The sequence below is a fragment of the Lucilia sericata genome, unplaced genomic scaffold (assembly GCF_015586225.1).
Source record: "Lucilia sericata isolate MDLA Ls3-8-SP2 unplaced genomic scaffold, ASM1558622v1 Contig000124F_arrow, whole genome shotgun sequence".
Classification (NCBI taxonomy): domain Eukaryota; kingdom Metazoa; phylum Arthropoda; class Insecta; order Diptera; family Calliphoridae; genus Lucilia; species Lucilia sericata.
Genome location: NW_023994156.1, coordinates 540,603 through 557,405, shown reverse-complemented (window position 1 = coordinate 557,405; position 16,803 = coordinate 540,603). Strand labels below are relative to the sequence as shown.

The 16,803-nt window shown below is 30.5% G+C and overlaps 1 protein-coding gene across 1 annotated transcript in view; it reads right to left on the bottom strand.

Annotated features, from left to right (window-relative positions):
- LOC119600876 (protein pygopus) overlaps window positions 1-13,526 on the bottom strand; it is a 33,335-nt gene extending 19,809 nt beyond the window's left edge. The window contains exons 1-2 of the mRNA XM_037951442.1: window positions 13,428-13,526; window positions 10,816-13,355 (exon numbers count right to left, since the gene is read on the bottom strand). Of these exons, the coding sequence (XP_037807370.1) occupies window positions 10,816-11,623 (808 nt within the window). The 5' untranslated portion in view covers window positions 11,624-13,355; window positions 13,428-13,526. The remainder of the gene's footprint in view (window positions 1-10,815; window positions 13,356-13,427) is intronic.
- Between the last annotated feature and the right edge of the window lie 3,277 nt (window positions 13,527-16,803).

Genomic DNA, 16,803 nt, shown 5'->3' with positions numbered 1-16,803 from the left:
AAAATTTTTCACTATCACTAATAGCTATTTAGTGGTGAGTTGAAAAATAACAGCCTCACTAAGCAATAGTGGTAGTGGTAAAAGAAAAATTTTCACTAAAATTAATTTAGTGATAGTGAGAAACCTTTTTTTTACAGCTTAGTGCAATTTTTTTTTATCCACTAACAGGATAGTGGAAAAATATAATCATTCACTAATGTTAATGGGACTCAAAAACATATCATTATATTGAATTATTTTATAATTTTTTATTTTTATTATTTATTAAATTAATTAAGACTAATATTAAAGTAGTAATAAAAAAACATAAGAAAATAGTTATACAAAAAAATAAGGAATTTTCATTAAAACACACAGCTGTTTTGTTTATGTTTGTCATAGAAAAATAGAGCATGCTCTAATTGATAAAAAATTACATATATATTTCCATGTGTATTTTACATATGCAATGTTTCATATGTATCAGACGATATGTACAACTTTTACATATGGAAAATTTGACAGTACATATGTAAAATACATGCCGTGTGATAACACCTTTAAAAATTTTAAGTTTTTATTTAATTTTTTTATGCAATAAAAAATAATAAAATGAAAATATTTTGACTATATTTTCAATTTGTTTGAAATATTTTTATAAACACTATTTTTTGAGATTTTAGTGCATATAATATAATTAAAGCATTCATGTAGTGCAAAATTTTCACTACCACTAATGGTTAGTGGTAGTGGAAAAATTTTACACTACCACTAATTTTTTTAGTGGTAGTTAAAACATGTTTCACTACCACTAATTTTTTTAGTGGTAGTTACGATATGTTTCACTACCACTATAGTGATGAAAAATAGTGGAAAATCAAAATGTTGTCACTATAGTGGGATTTAGTGAAAACCTTAGTGCACTAAATATTTAGTGCACTACCCCCAACTCTGCTTTTTAGAAATTTCTACAAAAATTTAAAATCAGCATCATTAAGCTTAAAAAACACAACAGCAACAACTAACAAAAAATATTTGTGTTGTTTTCAATTTCGTGTTTTATTTTCAAACGAGAGAGTCAAAATACAACAACGTCTTGTTATTATAATTTAATTTTTATTCAAAAATGAATGAATGTACAACAATAAATCCTAAAGATGAGCCTCACCTTTGAAATATTTTCTACTTTGTTGCTTTTTAAAATATTATTATTGTTGTCATCGTTGTTGTTTCAAATCTATATAACGAAAACAAAGACAACACCTTATTTAACAAATGAATAAATAAATACCTTTAAATATTAAAAGATAACAACAAAAACAAAAGCAATAATGCGGAAAAATATTTGTGGTTTTTATTACAAATACACGTGTGTGGTTCTTGGTGTGTGTAGAGTTCGTTTATATTGATAAACTATTTGACAAAAAAGCGTGAGCGCTCAAAAATTATAATTACAGTGAGCAAAAACTTCTATACATTAAAAGGTAAGGAGTAAAAATGCTAAAATTGATTGACATTGATGAAAATTGAGGTACGTATTTACCAGGCTCGCTTACAAATAAGGAGTTAGGTAAGCACTTACTACGATACGCTACAAATAAGGAGTTAAGAAAGTAGTTTTGTTTTTGAGGATACGTCCATTGTGTCTACGATTAGTTTTCTCAATTTTGTTTTCATTTGTGTAAAAAACAACAAGTATTTCCATATAACATTATTTCTAAGTTATTACTAGACTACTTCTAAGTAGTCATTAAAAAATTAGTTGTGGAGCAAATAAGACGCTATCATGCTTTTGCTGGGTACATATGAGATGTCTGAAAAATATGGATTTTGCACAGATGGGTCTTATTTTGTTTATTATTAGTGTCTACAACTTACTAGTGTAAATATTTAGTCATATGGGATAATGTCGAAAATCGATTAAAAAGTGAAAAACTGTGTAAAAATATGATTTTTGATTTAATTTGAATAAAATCTTATTTTCCAAAGAAAATTGTCTACACCGGGAAAAATAATAGTAACATTTTTAAGGATATTTTTGGTCCAAAAGAGACTAAATTTATTAGGAAATTTTTAGATACTAATAAAACCAAAATTAAAACAAGCACATAATGTACACGTTTTCTAAAAAAATAAACGAAATTACTAAAACCGCAAATAATTGTTTACACATGTTGTAAATTTATGCAAATATTTGTACAAAGTTGAATATTTTACAAAACTAAACATTCAGATAAATACTCAGACATACACTTTCATTGCAAATAAATAAAACAAACAAGTGTTTTTTATCTTTTAGATGCAAACAAATACAAGTTGCAGACATGTGTAAATATGTACAAATGCAATGTACATACATACATATGTATGTACATATGTAGTTGGTCTTTGCATAGAAAACGTAAATAAAAATTAGGTTGAATATAATGTTTACAAAAGTTTATTTCTGTATGAGAATTTATGTTTATTTCTGTTTTGCAGTTAAACTGCCATCATCATACTTTTACAACTTTCAGCTAAATCATCATCCATTCATGCCAATACATTTGTAGATATCTACGTATGTATGTATGCTATACACATAACATATACACATAATACATATTTTCATAAATGTTATGTATAATTTCATTTTATGCTCAATATTCACTCGTGATACTAATTGTATTTAGTTTTTATTTTAAATGCAAATTTGTCTTTTTATAAATGTTTTTTTATTCATAAAGACATCATTGTATACATTTGTTTGTGTTTTAATCAATACTTGAGATTCAAAATGATAAAAAATTTATTAGTCTTACAGATATTTATTTTTGGACCAGAAATATTTTGTAATTCTCGAAAGGAAAAAAAAAGCAAAGAAACGCTATCACCATTAATCCAAATTGTTGTAGATTAATATACAAGTCAAACCCGTTTAAGTATTTGATATGAAGTTATTGATACTTCACTCATAAAATACGTGGGTGAATTGTTAATTAAGTTGAATTTTTTCTGGAGCTAAAATGTCAGCTGACAAGTGTAATCTATTTAATTGAAAATAGCTTAGATGGGATTAAATAAGACAATAAGTACATTGTACAGATGAATAATAAATTGCCCACCTAATGTTTCTGTAATAAGTATGACGCACAGTGGTATAGGAAAAAAAAAAGAGGGAAATAATTCGGTAACTTCTAAACGGTTAATCCGATTTTAATGAAATTTGGTATGCACAAAGAGGAGGTGTTGTCGAGTTTAGGTTTTGAATTTGGACCTTATAGGCCAACCAGGGGCCCGGCGGGGGGTCCTCAAATTAGGACACCTCGGCTATGTTAGATTTTTAAAACGATCCTATTTCTTCATTTGAGTTCCGATTTAAAAAAAATTTCGTATATAGAATCTCCTCATCGAGCACTATAAAAAATGTCGTCGTAGCAGTAAATTATCTCTTATAGTTTAGGAGATATTCGCATTTGAATATTAAAATTTTAAAATTTTTACCGTCCTTACTTTAGTTTTTTTGATAATAGCAGGTCCAAATATTTCCGATTTTCGCCATTTTTTTTTATTTGCTTAACAACAAGTTTATATACCAAGCAGTGAAAGAATTATGTAAAAATCATGACTGAGTCCAAAGTTATAGGCATTTAAATTTAAAAAATTAAAAAAAGGCGATTTTTTGTCATTTTTTTGGGAAAAAAGTATCTTTTTCTTTTTAAGTTATCTAAAAAGTTTCTAAGAAGATGTATATAGAATTTATACTTTTTGGAAAGCTGACTTTACATAAAATACGATAAATGAAACAAAACCTAAAAATTTTTGATACCGAGGGGACCAGGTCCATCCAAAAAAACCCTATTTTTTATGGAAAATTAAATTTTGAGCAAAAATTCTCAAATCGCATAGTCGATATCAAATTATAGTGACCTGTTTTATATGACCCAATAAGTTCTTAATCATTTTGTAACGGGTTTCGATAACCCCGCCCCTGGTATGGATATAATAGGCAAAAAACCAAAAAATCCCATTTTTGGGATTTTTTAAAACTTTTTTGGGAATTCCGGGATTTCTAATAAGAAAATTCGAAATTTTTATTTAATTTTGGATTTTGAGTAAAAAAATCTACCTAACTGTAAAATTTCATCAAAAAATATTCATAAATAAAATTTTTATTGCAATTTGAAAAATTTGTATCTTCGCAAAAACTGAATAAAAAACATTTTTTAATTTTTTTAAAAAAAGTATTCCGCGAATTTTTTAATTTTCAAAAATTATATACAGTTTTGAAAAATAGACAAAATTACCTTTCCATTGATATATAACATGCCTACCTAATGTTTTTTAAGTGACAAATTAATTAGGGAAAACTCAACATCTTTTAGAAAATTTGCCTAGCACTATTATTTTCATCCATAAGGTTAACTCTTAAATTTGTTACATATATGGATGAAAATAATAGTGCTAGGTAAATTTTCTAAAAGATGTTGAGTTTTCCCTAATTAATTTGTCACTTAAAAAACATTAGGTAGGCATGTTATATATCAATGGAAAGGTAATTTTGTCTATTTTTCAAAACTGTATATAATTTTTGAAAATTAAAAAATTCGCGGAATACTTTTTTAAAAAAAAATTAAAAAATGTTTTTTATTCAGTTTTTGCGAAGATACAAATTTTTCAAATTGCAATAAAAATTTTATTTATGAATATTTTTTGATGAAATTTTACAGTTAGGTAGATTTTTTTACTCAAAATCCAAAATTAAATAAAAATTTCGAATTTTCTTATTAGAAATCCCGGAATTCCCAAAAAAGTTTTAAAAAATCCCAAAAATGGGATTTTTTGGTTTTTTGCCTATTATATCCATACCAGGGGCGGGGTTATCGAAACCCGTTACAAAATGATTAAGAACTTATTGGGTCATATAAAACAGGTCACTATAATTTGATATCGACTATGCGATTTGAGAATTTTTGCTCAAAATTTAATTTTCCATAAAAAATAGGGTTTTTTTGGATGGACCTGGTCCCCTCGGTATCAAAAATTTTTAAGTTTTGTTTCATTTATCGTATTTTATGTAAAGTCAGCTTTCCAAAAAGTATAAATTCTATATACATCTTCTTAGAAACTTTTTAGATAACTTAAAAAGAAAAAGATACTTTTTTCCCAAAAAAATGACAAAAAATCGCCTTTTTTTAATTTTTTAAATTTAAATGCCTATAACTTTGGACTCAGTCATGATTTTTACATAATTCTTTCACTGCTTGGTATATAAACTTGTTGTTAAGCAAATAAAAAAAAATGGCGAAAATCGGAAATATTTGGACCTGCTATTATCAAAAAAACTAAAGTAAGGACGGTAAAAATTTTAAAATATTTATATTCAAATGCGAATATCTCCTAAACTATAAGAGATAATTTACTGCTACGACGACATTTTTTATAGTGCTCGATGAGGAGATTCTATATACGAAATTTTTTTTAAATCGGAACTCAAATGAAGAAATAGGATCGTTTTAAAAATTTAACATAGCCGAGGTGTCCTAATTTGAGGACCCCCCGCCGGGCCCCTGGTTGGCCTATAAGGTCCAAATTCAAAACCTAAACTCGACAACACCTCCTCTTTGTGCATACCAAATTTCATTAAAATCGGATTAACCGTTTAGAAGTTACCGAATTATTTCCCCCTTTTTTTTTCTTATACCACTGTGTGACGTTAGATAATCTTGTTTACATAAAAAGATTGAAAAGCCTATTTATCATTTAAAGCTACTCAAAATGACAAATGCATTCCTCCTTCATATTTAGGTATGATTTTATTGGTGGTTTCAACCGGCATTACTAAAGTCGTAATATGATCCTATTTTAAGTACATACTTTGCAATTTTTGTGACCCTTTTTCAAAATGAACTAAATTTGTAACTTTTTATAATTTTTTGCAACTTTTTGAACCTTTACGAACAAAATCATTTTTCTTTTACCAATTTTAAATAAAAATTCTATCGTAAGTTCATACTCTAAAGCTAAAATGTTGGTCAGTGAATTTTGTTTGGAAAAAATACTGATTCTGATACAAATTCTGAATTCTCTACTATCTAGTTACATAGTCTGTCCCTCTGCCTGCCGTTGGCGCGTTAAACGCCAACAATTGTACAAAATTTTCGAACGATAATGCCGCTTTCAAGAAAAATATATTGATTTATGGGCATTTCCAAAATGTCGAACGCTACACTCGAACAAATTTAATGTGATAAAAAGGTCCAAAAAAACTTATTTATTTTGGAAATAGGCGTCACTTACAGCTTTTTATTAGCCCTATAATTGGTGCTAACTTTGATTTTGGCCAAATTTTCATTTCAAAGATAATTGCAAAAAACTAGGGCGTTCGAACGCTACAAAAATATAATTTGTTTTTTGGGTAACAATTCAAACGTCGATTTCAATGAGACTAATTTTGAAATGTTGTTAACTGATAAAATGGTTATAATTTTGCCCAAAAATTATTTACACTTTTTTGCAATTTTTTTTCTTCATGATATTTATATTGTTCCTATTGCTCCTTTGAAAATATTTACATACAAAGCCTTTTAAACATATACAAAATATGTAGGAAAATACAACCGGGCATGGTCGACGATTAACACTCTTAAGCAATTTATTGATAAAAATGAAAAATGGTGTTATATGGGAACTAGGATTAAATGTGGACCGATCCATATGAAATTTTGTGGTGGGATTTACGATTATATAAAACTTATTTATGCCTAATTTGAACACAATACTAATGCAAATTTAAATAATTTGCTGAAAAACTACCTTGTATGGGTGCTAGGGTCAAATTAGGCCCAATGATTGCAAAAATCGACAGTACGGTGGACAATTATATAAATTATATATCTGCCGATTTTTGTTGAAATACTAGTATAAGCGTTGTTTAGGGGTCCGGTTGTATGGGACATATGTGAATGGACCGATTTTAAATATTTTTAACACACTTCGTCTCCAGTATAATGGAAGCCCAAGTATCAATTTTTTTTTAAATTATCATCAAAAATGCGATTGATAGAAGTTTTTATATTTGTCCAGTCTTGGTAGACCTTCTCATGGAAATGCCCATATACATATACTTATACACGCACTATAGCTCGAAAACAACTAATGTTATGTGAAAATATTCCTCAATGTAGGAAATTCCAGCGTGATGTTTGCAAAAAAACAGATTTTTGTAACCTATGAACTCCAATATCTCGCTTAGCGAACATGATATTTTCGGTGTCTTTTAATCCCTTACTAACTATGCTAAGGAAAAGCTATGTGTCAATTTTCATTTAGCTATCTTAAACTCCGTAGCCAAACCCTTTTTTTCCTGGGCTACTTAAAAACATTTGATTTTCATATAGAATATATAAAAGCCTTCAATAAATGAAATGGCATCAAACAAATTATGACTCGTGTCCTTTTCTAATTTTAAATTTCGCAATATTTTTTTAAATATAGAAAATGAATTGTCCTTTAATACAAATTGTATTAAAGGACATAATGGATATTGAATTGATATTTTCATCATAGCAACTTAATTTAAAAGTTTAAAAATAGGATTTGTGTTTACAAATTTATCAATACTCCTACGTTATGTGTACCAGATACATTTTTAGTCCATGTACTAAATAAATATAAACAAATACTACGAACTACATTTATAAGAAAAACATAATTTTATTTTTATTGACATACGAGTTCGAATAAATTATGTAGGTAAAGTTAGAAATAAAAAAATAAATAGAAACGATTATATACATATACATGTTAATATACATACATATGGACATTCCAAAAAAAAAACGCACAAATAATCGCACAGAAAGAAGAAAAAATGAGAAAAACGTGTTAAACAATTCGAACGGAAGCATAATTTTCAACAAAAAAGGCAAATCGAAATAATTTCTTGGTTAAATTTTTTAGTCACACTGACCAACAAAGAAAGTTGTCTAAACAAAAACCGTGATTGCCTTAAGCCTCAACAAACTGTACTCGTTCGTACTGGCCGCGCTTAAAAGTCATTAAAAGGTTTGCTGCGAAAAAAGAAAAACAAAAAACAAATAAAAAGCCAATGAAAAAAAATTTTGTTAAATACCGCATTTTTTAGTTAGTGGCAGTTGTTGTTTGGGGAAGTTGAAAGAAAATACACTTTTGTATGATGAAATATGTATATGTATGTATGTAAGTATAAATACATACATATATCTATGTAGTATACTTAAATGTAGTCCAACAAAATGCAGTGATTGCATTATTTTCTTAGTACAGTGTCAAATAAAATTTGTAACAAACTGATATTAAATTTATGAACAGACCTACTTTTGTTAATACTTCCATGTCCACACTTTAATTACCATAAAAACTTGAAGAAAAGTATATAAACATTTAAAATAATATTCAAAATATAAAAGAATGGTAATATTTTGAAAAGAAAACAAGTCAAGAAAAAGCAATTTAGGTCAATAGTTAAATAGTAATGCAAATGTTGTAGAAATGTTAAACATTGTACTTAATTATAAAAATGTAATTTGTAAATAAAAGTATTTTCTATACATACATATGTATGATATTTTCAATAAAAAGAGAAATTAGAGATTTCTGTCACATTTTAGATTCGTTGTTTTCATGAGTACTTATCGCAGGACTGTTGTGCGTAATTGTTCCAATAAATGGGACAGTAATATTCATAAATGTCTAAGATATGCGCATGACTGTGCATTACCAATAAAGCAATAACTTGATAATGACAGCAACTTACTACATGCCGTCCGCATTATTTTAAAGTAGTTTAATAATGTCTTACATATAATCATATACGTAAGTACTTATTTTGAGATTTGCCATTTTCTTTGCATATTTTCTTTGGTCGCGTTCTAGCAATGTAACAAAATGAATATCGAATTTCTGTGTGAAAGCCATTATTTGATTCACAATAAAATAACCAAACAGTGGTGTTGTGACTATGACTTATGAACAAGACCCTGGTTTTTTAACTCACTAAGGGTTTTCATTTAAACGTTGCCTACTTGCACAAAAGCAAACTTAATCGTTTAAATGAAATAGTATTTGAAATGACTTATTTCTGTACTTATTTGTAAACTAGCGTAATAGGTACTAAATTGTTAATGAATTAATAGTGAAAATTAGTTTTAATAACTTTCAACTAATTACATTTATACGAAGTTTTACCAGAAGCAATTCTTTAAAATTGTAACTGAATTTATCTAAATTTGCTCTTCCTGTAATCAATTTATGTACTTTTAAACCATCCTAGAAAAAATTGTATTAGTTCCACAACTAGTTCTAGAAAGCATTATTTAGTCAGTACTCGTTCTAGTTTGGAGTTGATAACAATGATTTTTGTTCCAAATTGACACCTTTGGAACTGATTCTGAGGAGCGTTATTGAGTCGACACTTATTCTTTGGCACGGTTCTGGAATCTCTAATCTCTAATCAATGACTCTTGTTCGAATTTGTCAACCTCGGAACTAGTTCTAGGGAAGTTTTAGAGAACATGTACAGAGTACATTAAGATTGGGACCGATCTTGAAAAACATTTGAAGAATTATTATTGGTCCAATTGTATTTGAAACTCATTATCATTCTGATATAAAAATTTCATATTTTATCCACTGTGCCTACATATATTCTGTTAAAATATTTTTCGTACAGGATATACGAAACTAGCAGTTAACTATGCATTATCCAGGTACAATTAAAATGGGGACCTCTTTAGTTCCTTTTAGTTTAGTAGTATTTAAAAATATTCATATGAATGCGTTTTCAATTTTGATAACAAAAAAGTTTATACATTTTATTTTTTTGGACATTTTTTATAAACTGAAGTGGTTTTGAAACTAGTATGAGTTCCATTTAACTAGAGTTTACCTTTGTATAACCAATCTATAACTAGTTTAAAAACTATTTAGAAGTATTTTAGAACCACAACAAAGTTCCGAGGAATATGTTCCACAAGTTATGGCGACATTACTAGTTTCAAGGTTATTGTTTAAGAATCAGAAGTGGTTCTCTTTGCACTCGTTCTAAAACTATGAAGTTTTTTTAGAACAAGTTTTACATTTTTCCTGGGATTTTTCACATATGAAAACTTAAATAAATAGAAAGTATTTACAATGCGAATAATTTAAACTCTTAGCAAACCACAAAAAAGTTTGCACCACTTTTTATTGGGAGTATGTTTTTATTAATAAAAAATATTTGGGTGATTTATTATATATGTCTTTCTGCGTTTTTTCATTGGTTCTGTTAGCTAAAGAAAACGATTTTTTATTTATAAATGCACGGGCTTATACGATTTAAATCAAATAATGAATAAAAGTGTAGCGATAAATTGTAAATATTTGGCTGTTATAAATCACCAGGAAGTTATAAACGTTGCATAAAGTTAGAGCTTAAAAAAATAATATTTTTGGTAAATTAAAAGTTCCAGTTTATTACTGAGTGGCTATTACTTGGGTGAGCCTGAATTAAATCAAAGAAAATACCAAAAATTATGAATAACAAAGAAAAAAACCCACAAATATGAATAAAAACAAAACACTAAACAACAATGAAATGACTCATAATCGTGTCAGAAACAGTTACTGGTTTTCTAATAACAACAACAACAACATTTGCAGCAACTACATAAAAATGCAAAAAACAATTATTGAAAAGTTATTTTAATAATAAATATTGCATCATTAATTGGCAACGTACTGCCGACCATGTTAAATGCAAATAAAAATCAAAAGACTGAAAACACAAACGCGAATACTTGATTTCGCAGAAATTGCAAATTTTTCTTGGATACTTACAATTTTTTACCGATGTATATCCTTCGGCTGCACTGCTGGTATTGTCACCGCCACCGCCATTCATTAGATGACCGTTGGATTGACGTCCCACACTGTTGAGAGTTGTGATGCTGCCAGCACGTGAACGCCAACCGGCATGACTAGCCGACGATGGTGATAAATGTTGCTGTTGAAAGTGATGATGATTATTGCCATTGGAGAGACCAACATTGGTTAGATCACCATTTGATTTGCTGGCCATGTTACTTTTCAGTGTACCATATACACTGCTGCCAGCACCGCCGCCCGTGCTACCCGTCTCCAATTGGCGAGCGTATGAATTGTCGGCATAGGCATGAAAACAGCATCTGACTAGAGCATTTGCAGCTGCCTCACGTTTGCAAATGAACACGTGACATTCGAGTACTTTGATGCCAGTGGTACGACGTAGAATGGCTGCAAAAATGGGTGGATGTTGAGCTCGCGGCATGCGTGCAAATGGTGAATCGAGAGGCAGAAATTTCGGCTCTGGATTAGAGTTGCCACGCTCTGGTATAAGCACTTGTCTTACGGCTGCACAGTAATGCAGCGATTCAATGGGGAAAAATCTGGTGATTTCCTTGAGATTTTCATCAACATTTTCTAGTAGAATACCATTCGACCAAACACTCAACCAGGAGTCTATACCTTTGGCGCCAACTGCACCTTCTGAGGGATAAAGACTGCGCAATGGTTCTTGTATGCCTTGGAGGCCATCTTTGCTTTGACGCGGCACTGCACTGCCCAGATACAATACACGACAACGACATATTGGCGTGGAATCACCCATTTTGTTAATAACTTTTGCAATAAGGAGGAAGTTCTAAAACGGTGCAGCAGTCGTTTCGAGGGGAAAATATAGAGACGAAGAGAAAGACTTGGCAATTCTGTGGAAGCAAATAATTTACTTCCTTGAGAACACGTTTTCAAAGTATTGTTGCTGGTGTTGGTATTCTGCACAACAACAATAAAGTATTCAGTTTTAGCCAAGCAACAAACAACAAATGAAACGATGTAGAAGAATGAAAGAAGACGTAAAAACAAAATGTAAGGAAAACAGAACAAGAACAGCTTGAAGAAATGAAGACGACGAATGTTTAGAACGAATCGTTGGCTTAAAATGTGACAAGACCGTAAAACTTAGATACTAAACAATCACGTCAAACCGACACGACGACAAAGCGACAAAACGACAATTGAACAATAATTAACGAACGACCGATCGTAGTACGTACATACGATTGTATGTCTTTTCTTTTCAGGTCTATCTCTTTACTTGGATTTTGCTAGTTCTTTTTGTGTTGCGATCAAGTTGTCTTGATTTGTTGTTTATTTTTTCTGTTTTTTTTTTTCGTATTTATTTTATATTTTGTTGTTGGCAAAAAGGTTGAATTTCAGGTTTTAAACGTAGTAGAATTTCTAGGTTTCTTAGAGAGCAGAATTTAGAAACTCTTTATTCTTTGGAATTATTATTATTTTCTTGCCTTTTTCGTTCTTTATGCACAAGTTTTGCTTAATTTCTTTAGAATTTATTAAAAAAATATTTCACAGGTATTTATTAAAAACTTAAACAAATTGCAAAATCCAAATGGCGTAAAGGAATTTTTAATTTTTTTTTTATAATTTTTTATGCACGTATTGTGTAAGTCGTAAATGATGTTGTTTTTGTTCGGTGTTTTTTTTTAGAAATTTCGTTTTAAAAAAATTATGGAATTTCTTTTTTTGTTTTTTTATTTCTTAATAAAATTAAAAATCTTTTTTTAGTGGAAGTTTAACGATTTCTCTTCAAAGCTTTTTTATTTATACATTAAATAAAGAAGACAGAAAAACAAAAAAATATTTAAATTTGCACTTTTCACTTTGTTAATCACATCACATCGTCTCGTCACCAATTCACATACCAAAAGACGTTTTACCTCATACACTCTCACTAAATCACTGTATTCCTCGTATCTGTGTGTGCACAAATCAATACATGTTGCAGATGTATGTGTACGTTGTGCACTGGTATTTGTAATAAAAATTATAAAAAAATATTTTTTATTTGAAAAGTTCACAACCGAGTATCAATGGATAGAATAAATAAAATGAAAAATGTCAGTGTTTTTTTATTTTCTTGCTTAGTAAGTTGAATGTGTGCGTGTGTATTTCGGAAATGCCCGCTTAATCCATCCGTATGATCGTTGTTAACGCGGCGCAGGTTCACTCAAGAATACTCCAGTGTATATTGTATCTTTAAGCAACTCGTTATTGTCTAGACTTTAGGCCTGTCTTGCTGAGTTGTTTTACCACTTTTTTCATACGACTTTGGCATTTTACAGATACACTGCTCACACATACTTTCAATCCATTAAGACAATTTACTCTCTTACTTATACAAAGATACTAATATAGTGAGAGTGTAACCAAAATATCGCATACTAAATATTTCTAAGAGTTTTCAAATCGGCCTCTTGTTCTCCCTCTTTCTGCTTGTGGGCCTCGTACTACCTTCCTCAATGTAACAGGTAGTTCAACGTAAACTTAAAGAAAATATAACGAATATTATTCGATACTCTAAGGGTGGATTAACGTATTATCTGGTATGGAATTACCTCTGCTCTTGGTTAATTTTGTATTTGCATGTGTTTCAATTTATACAATGTTTAACATACCGACAGACTTCCAACCATATTCGTATTTGCACTTGTTATTTTACTGTTTTACTAAGAATTAATAATTAAAAATAAAAAAACGCATTTTTACGACCTGTTGAAAACCCGTTAATTACCGTAAATACCGAAAAAAATATTCACTAAAACTTATACATATTATCAAGTAATAAATAATGTACTCAAACAGTGTTACAGTCAGTCAGTGTTCTTGCAAAATAGTCACGTTTATTATACATGCCTTAAGTAAGGAATTTATTGGTTTTGGTATGTGTATCTATTTGAGTGTGTATAACAATTCTATCGATTGTTTTAAATCTAGTTTATTTTACTCTCAATTGCCATAGTTAGATTTTAGATACATTCTCAATAAGGTTACCGGTTATAGATATTTATCTGTATCTAAAAACTTATATGATTTTATTTACTATCACACATTTGTAAACATTGGATTTTGTTTACAAATCTCTAAATAAATGCTTGTTATTATAACGAACGCTACTCTTTTAAGCACTATTATCTAATTTTGGTATGAATTTTTAAGTACACTTATAAAAATACAAATAAAATAAAGACATACATACATTTAAATATATGTATATATTATATAACAAATCTATTTAACTAGTAGCAAAATTAATTCAAAAAGTTTTTTCCTACTGAATACTTTTTTCTCAAATATTTTTAGTTTTCCCTATTCGAATCACCTGGACTTATGGAAAGATGCGGCAAAATGCAAAAAAGTATATCAACATCTGGCTTCAGAGAGGGCGGTGATAGACAATCTGTCTTTTTCTAGCTATAGTTTCACTTAAACTGTGGGAGGGCAGATTGTCCACCACCTGGGAATCTTGTATTCCTCGCGGATCAAACAACTGAAAAAAACAAATATGGAAAACAAAATGATCGGAAGCCGTCCCAGTCCAAAAATATCGCGATTTAAAAACTACTTAAACTTCAATATTATTTTTGATTTCATATTAAAATTTACCTTTAACCTTACTTCCAAAAGGTTAAAAGTAAATTTTCGTGTGTATTGTGAATTGGTATAAATGCAACTAAACTCTCTTCTTTATTCTAACGACTTTCTAGAGCACTGAGGAGGAAGTTGAAGATAATGCTTTAGAGTTCATTCCACGACACTCTAAAGGAAATATCGAGTTCTCCCTGAATATCTGATGCAAAGAGGATCAAGTCCGCCGTGGAGTTGACAACTCAGAATAAACACAAGAAGAAAAAGAGCTCCTCCTCTTCTAATGTACAGTCGAAGCCAAACCTCAGTCAAAGAAACCTCATGTCAGAATCATGACAATGCCATGTCAGATATTCCGATGAACACGTCGGCGAAATCAACCTCGAAGGTTTGGATGCCCCGAAAAGCGGAAGAAGAAGCAAGACATTGGAACAAGAGCCGTAATCCTTCGCCAAAGTTGCCAAAAGAAGACACAGAAACGATCTCTGCTATGCAGTATATGATGTCGGTAATCGGAAAAATTTCGGTAGACCAGCAGAGTAAGATAGAAGATCTGGTCAACAATCACTTCAAAGGGATAGTGAGCTACGAGTACATCATGGGCATGATGTTAATTAGGTTGGCATCTCAAAAATGTGCTGGCACAATGAAGAACTTGGTGTGCTGCCCAGTAGAAACCCTCCTTGGGGGCAAAGAAGGTAAATCTTCCGGTAGTAACATTTTAAAAGCGAGGAGAAAATCACTCACTCGCAACTGTGCTTCCAAAATTAGGAAGGTGCCAATTAAAAATTGCTACCCATAGGCCTGAAAAGGAAACGACATTTTAATAGATGACCATGATTAATATTACCTAAATAAACCTCCATCGGAGCGAGTCGGCTATCAACGCTCTGATGGCTAAAAAACATAGGTAAGATACATATATCCTTAAATCAGAAATTTTGTTTCGAATCGTCCAATGGTCAAGTAAATGTCCAACTTTTCTACGCTGATATGAACATGTATCTTATGTCACAGTAACTAATGATTTCTCCTCTCAATAGGATTGTCAACATTGGGTGCAACGGTGATCAAGCAAGGGTGTGGAAACTAATTCCTTGTATTTGTTTACCTCCCTTCGATTTTCTGATATTATCTACAACGTCGGATCTAATGAAACTGGTTGAAAAGGCGCAATGAAATAGGAAGAACTTTGTAATAGGTTGTGATGCCAACCCCACAATGTAGCTTGGGGTAGTACAGACATCGGACGATAATACATTCAGTGAATACTATCAGGCCTGCCACAGAATTCCAGTCCGATCGAAAGTGGAATTTTATCTTGTAAATAAATCGATAAAAGCTTAAAAAAATAATAACTTTAAACTATTGTCAATTCCACGTTGAAAATGTGAAGTGGTTTCATTTTGAAAAAGTTGTCATTTTCCTTTTTCGAAGAAGAAAATTAGGAAAGATAATTCCACTTTCGATCTGAATGGAATTCTATGACAGGCCTGTATATAAGATTTTGATTTTACCAACAAACACTATACGTTCAGAACGAAATTAAAGGTTGGAGGGTTTCAGACAGCTGCCCTCTGCGAGAGAGGATATCTGCCCAATAGAAACCCTGAGTAACAGGGAAGATCCGGAACCTTAGGAATACTCTTCGCAAAATATTTAACCGGGCACGGCGTAAAAAGACCGCGCTATACTGGGATGAGTATCGGTGTAAACATGTTGAATCGAGAAAATCCTTCGAAAAGCCATTCCTGGAAATTTTTCTGTGAACAGGTAGATATCGTAAATGACGTATCGAAGATAAACAATTCTTATCCAAAACTCATGTCCAACAAGAATCTATAATCGATGACATGGGCAGGAGGCTGGATCACAATGAAACTCTTAATGAACTCTCATATCCCACCTTGTGTATAGGGTACCATAGATGAACCGATATAGTGGAAGGGGGAGGCTTACACTGGTACTGTTTTTACAACTAGCCTCAACTTAAAACATTGGAATGGATAGTCGATAGCATAGTTAAAAGCAGTATACCAGACAAAGAATTCATGTAAATGGACCCTATGTAAAGTGCTCGGTGGAAACCGCGTTAAATGAAGCTAATTCGTTCGACAAGTAACTGCATACACTGGTAGTATGCATTAACATCGAAAGTGCATTCAATTACGTGTACAGTGTACACTGATAATATATTCATTGAATACTATAGGTATAAGGTTTTTTCTTTTTACCAACGGACAACTTCCATGAAAATAAGTGCACAATAGGAAATAGGTATTTCTTCGGATTTCATTTAGATTTCTCCATTCCTATATTCACGCTTAAAGCTAGCTTGAAAAAACG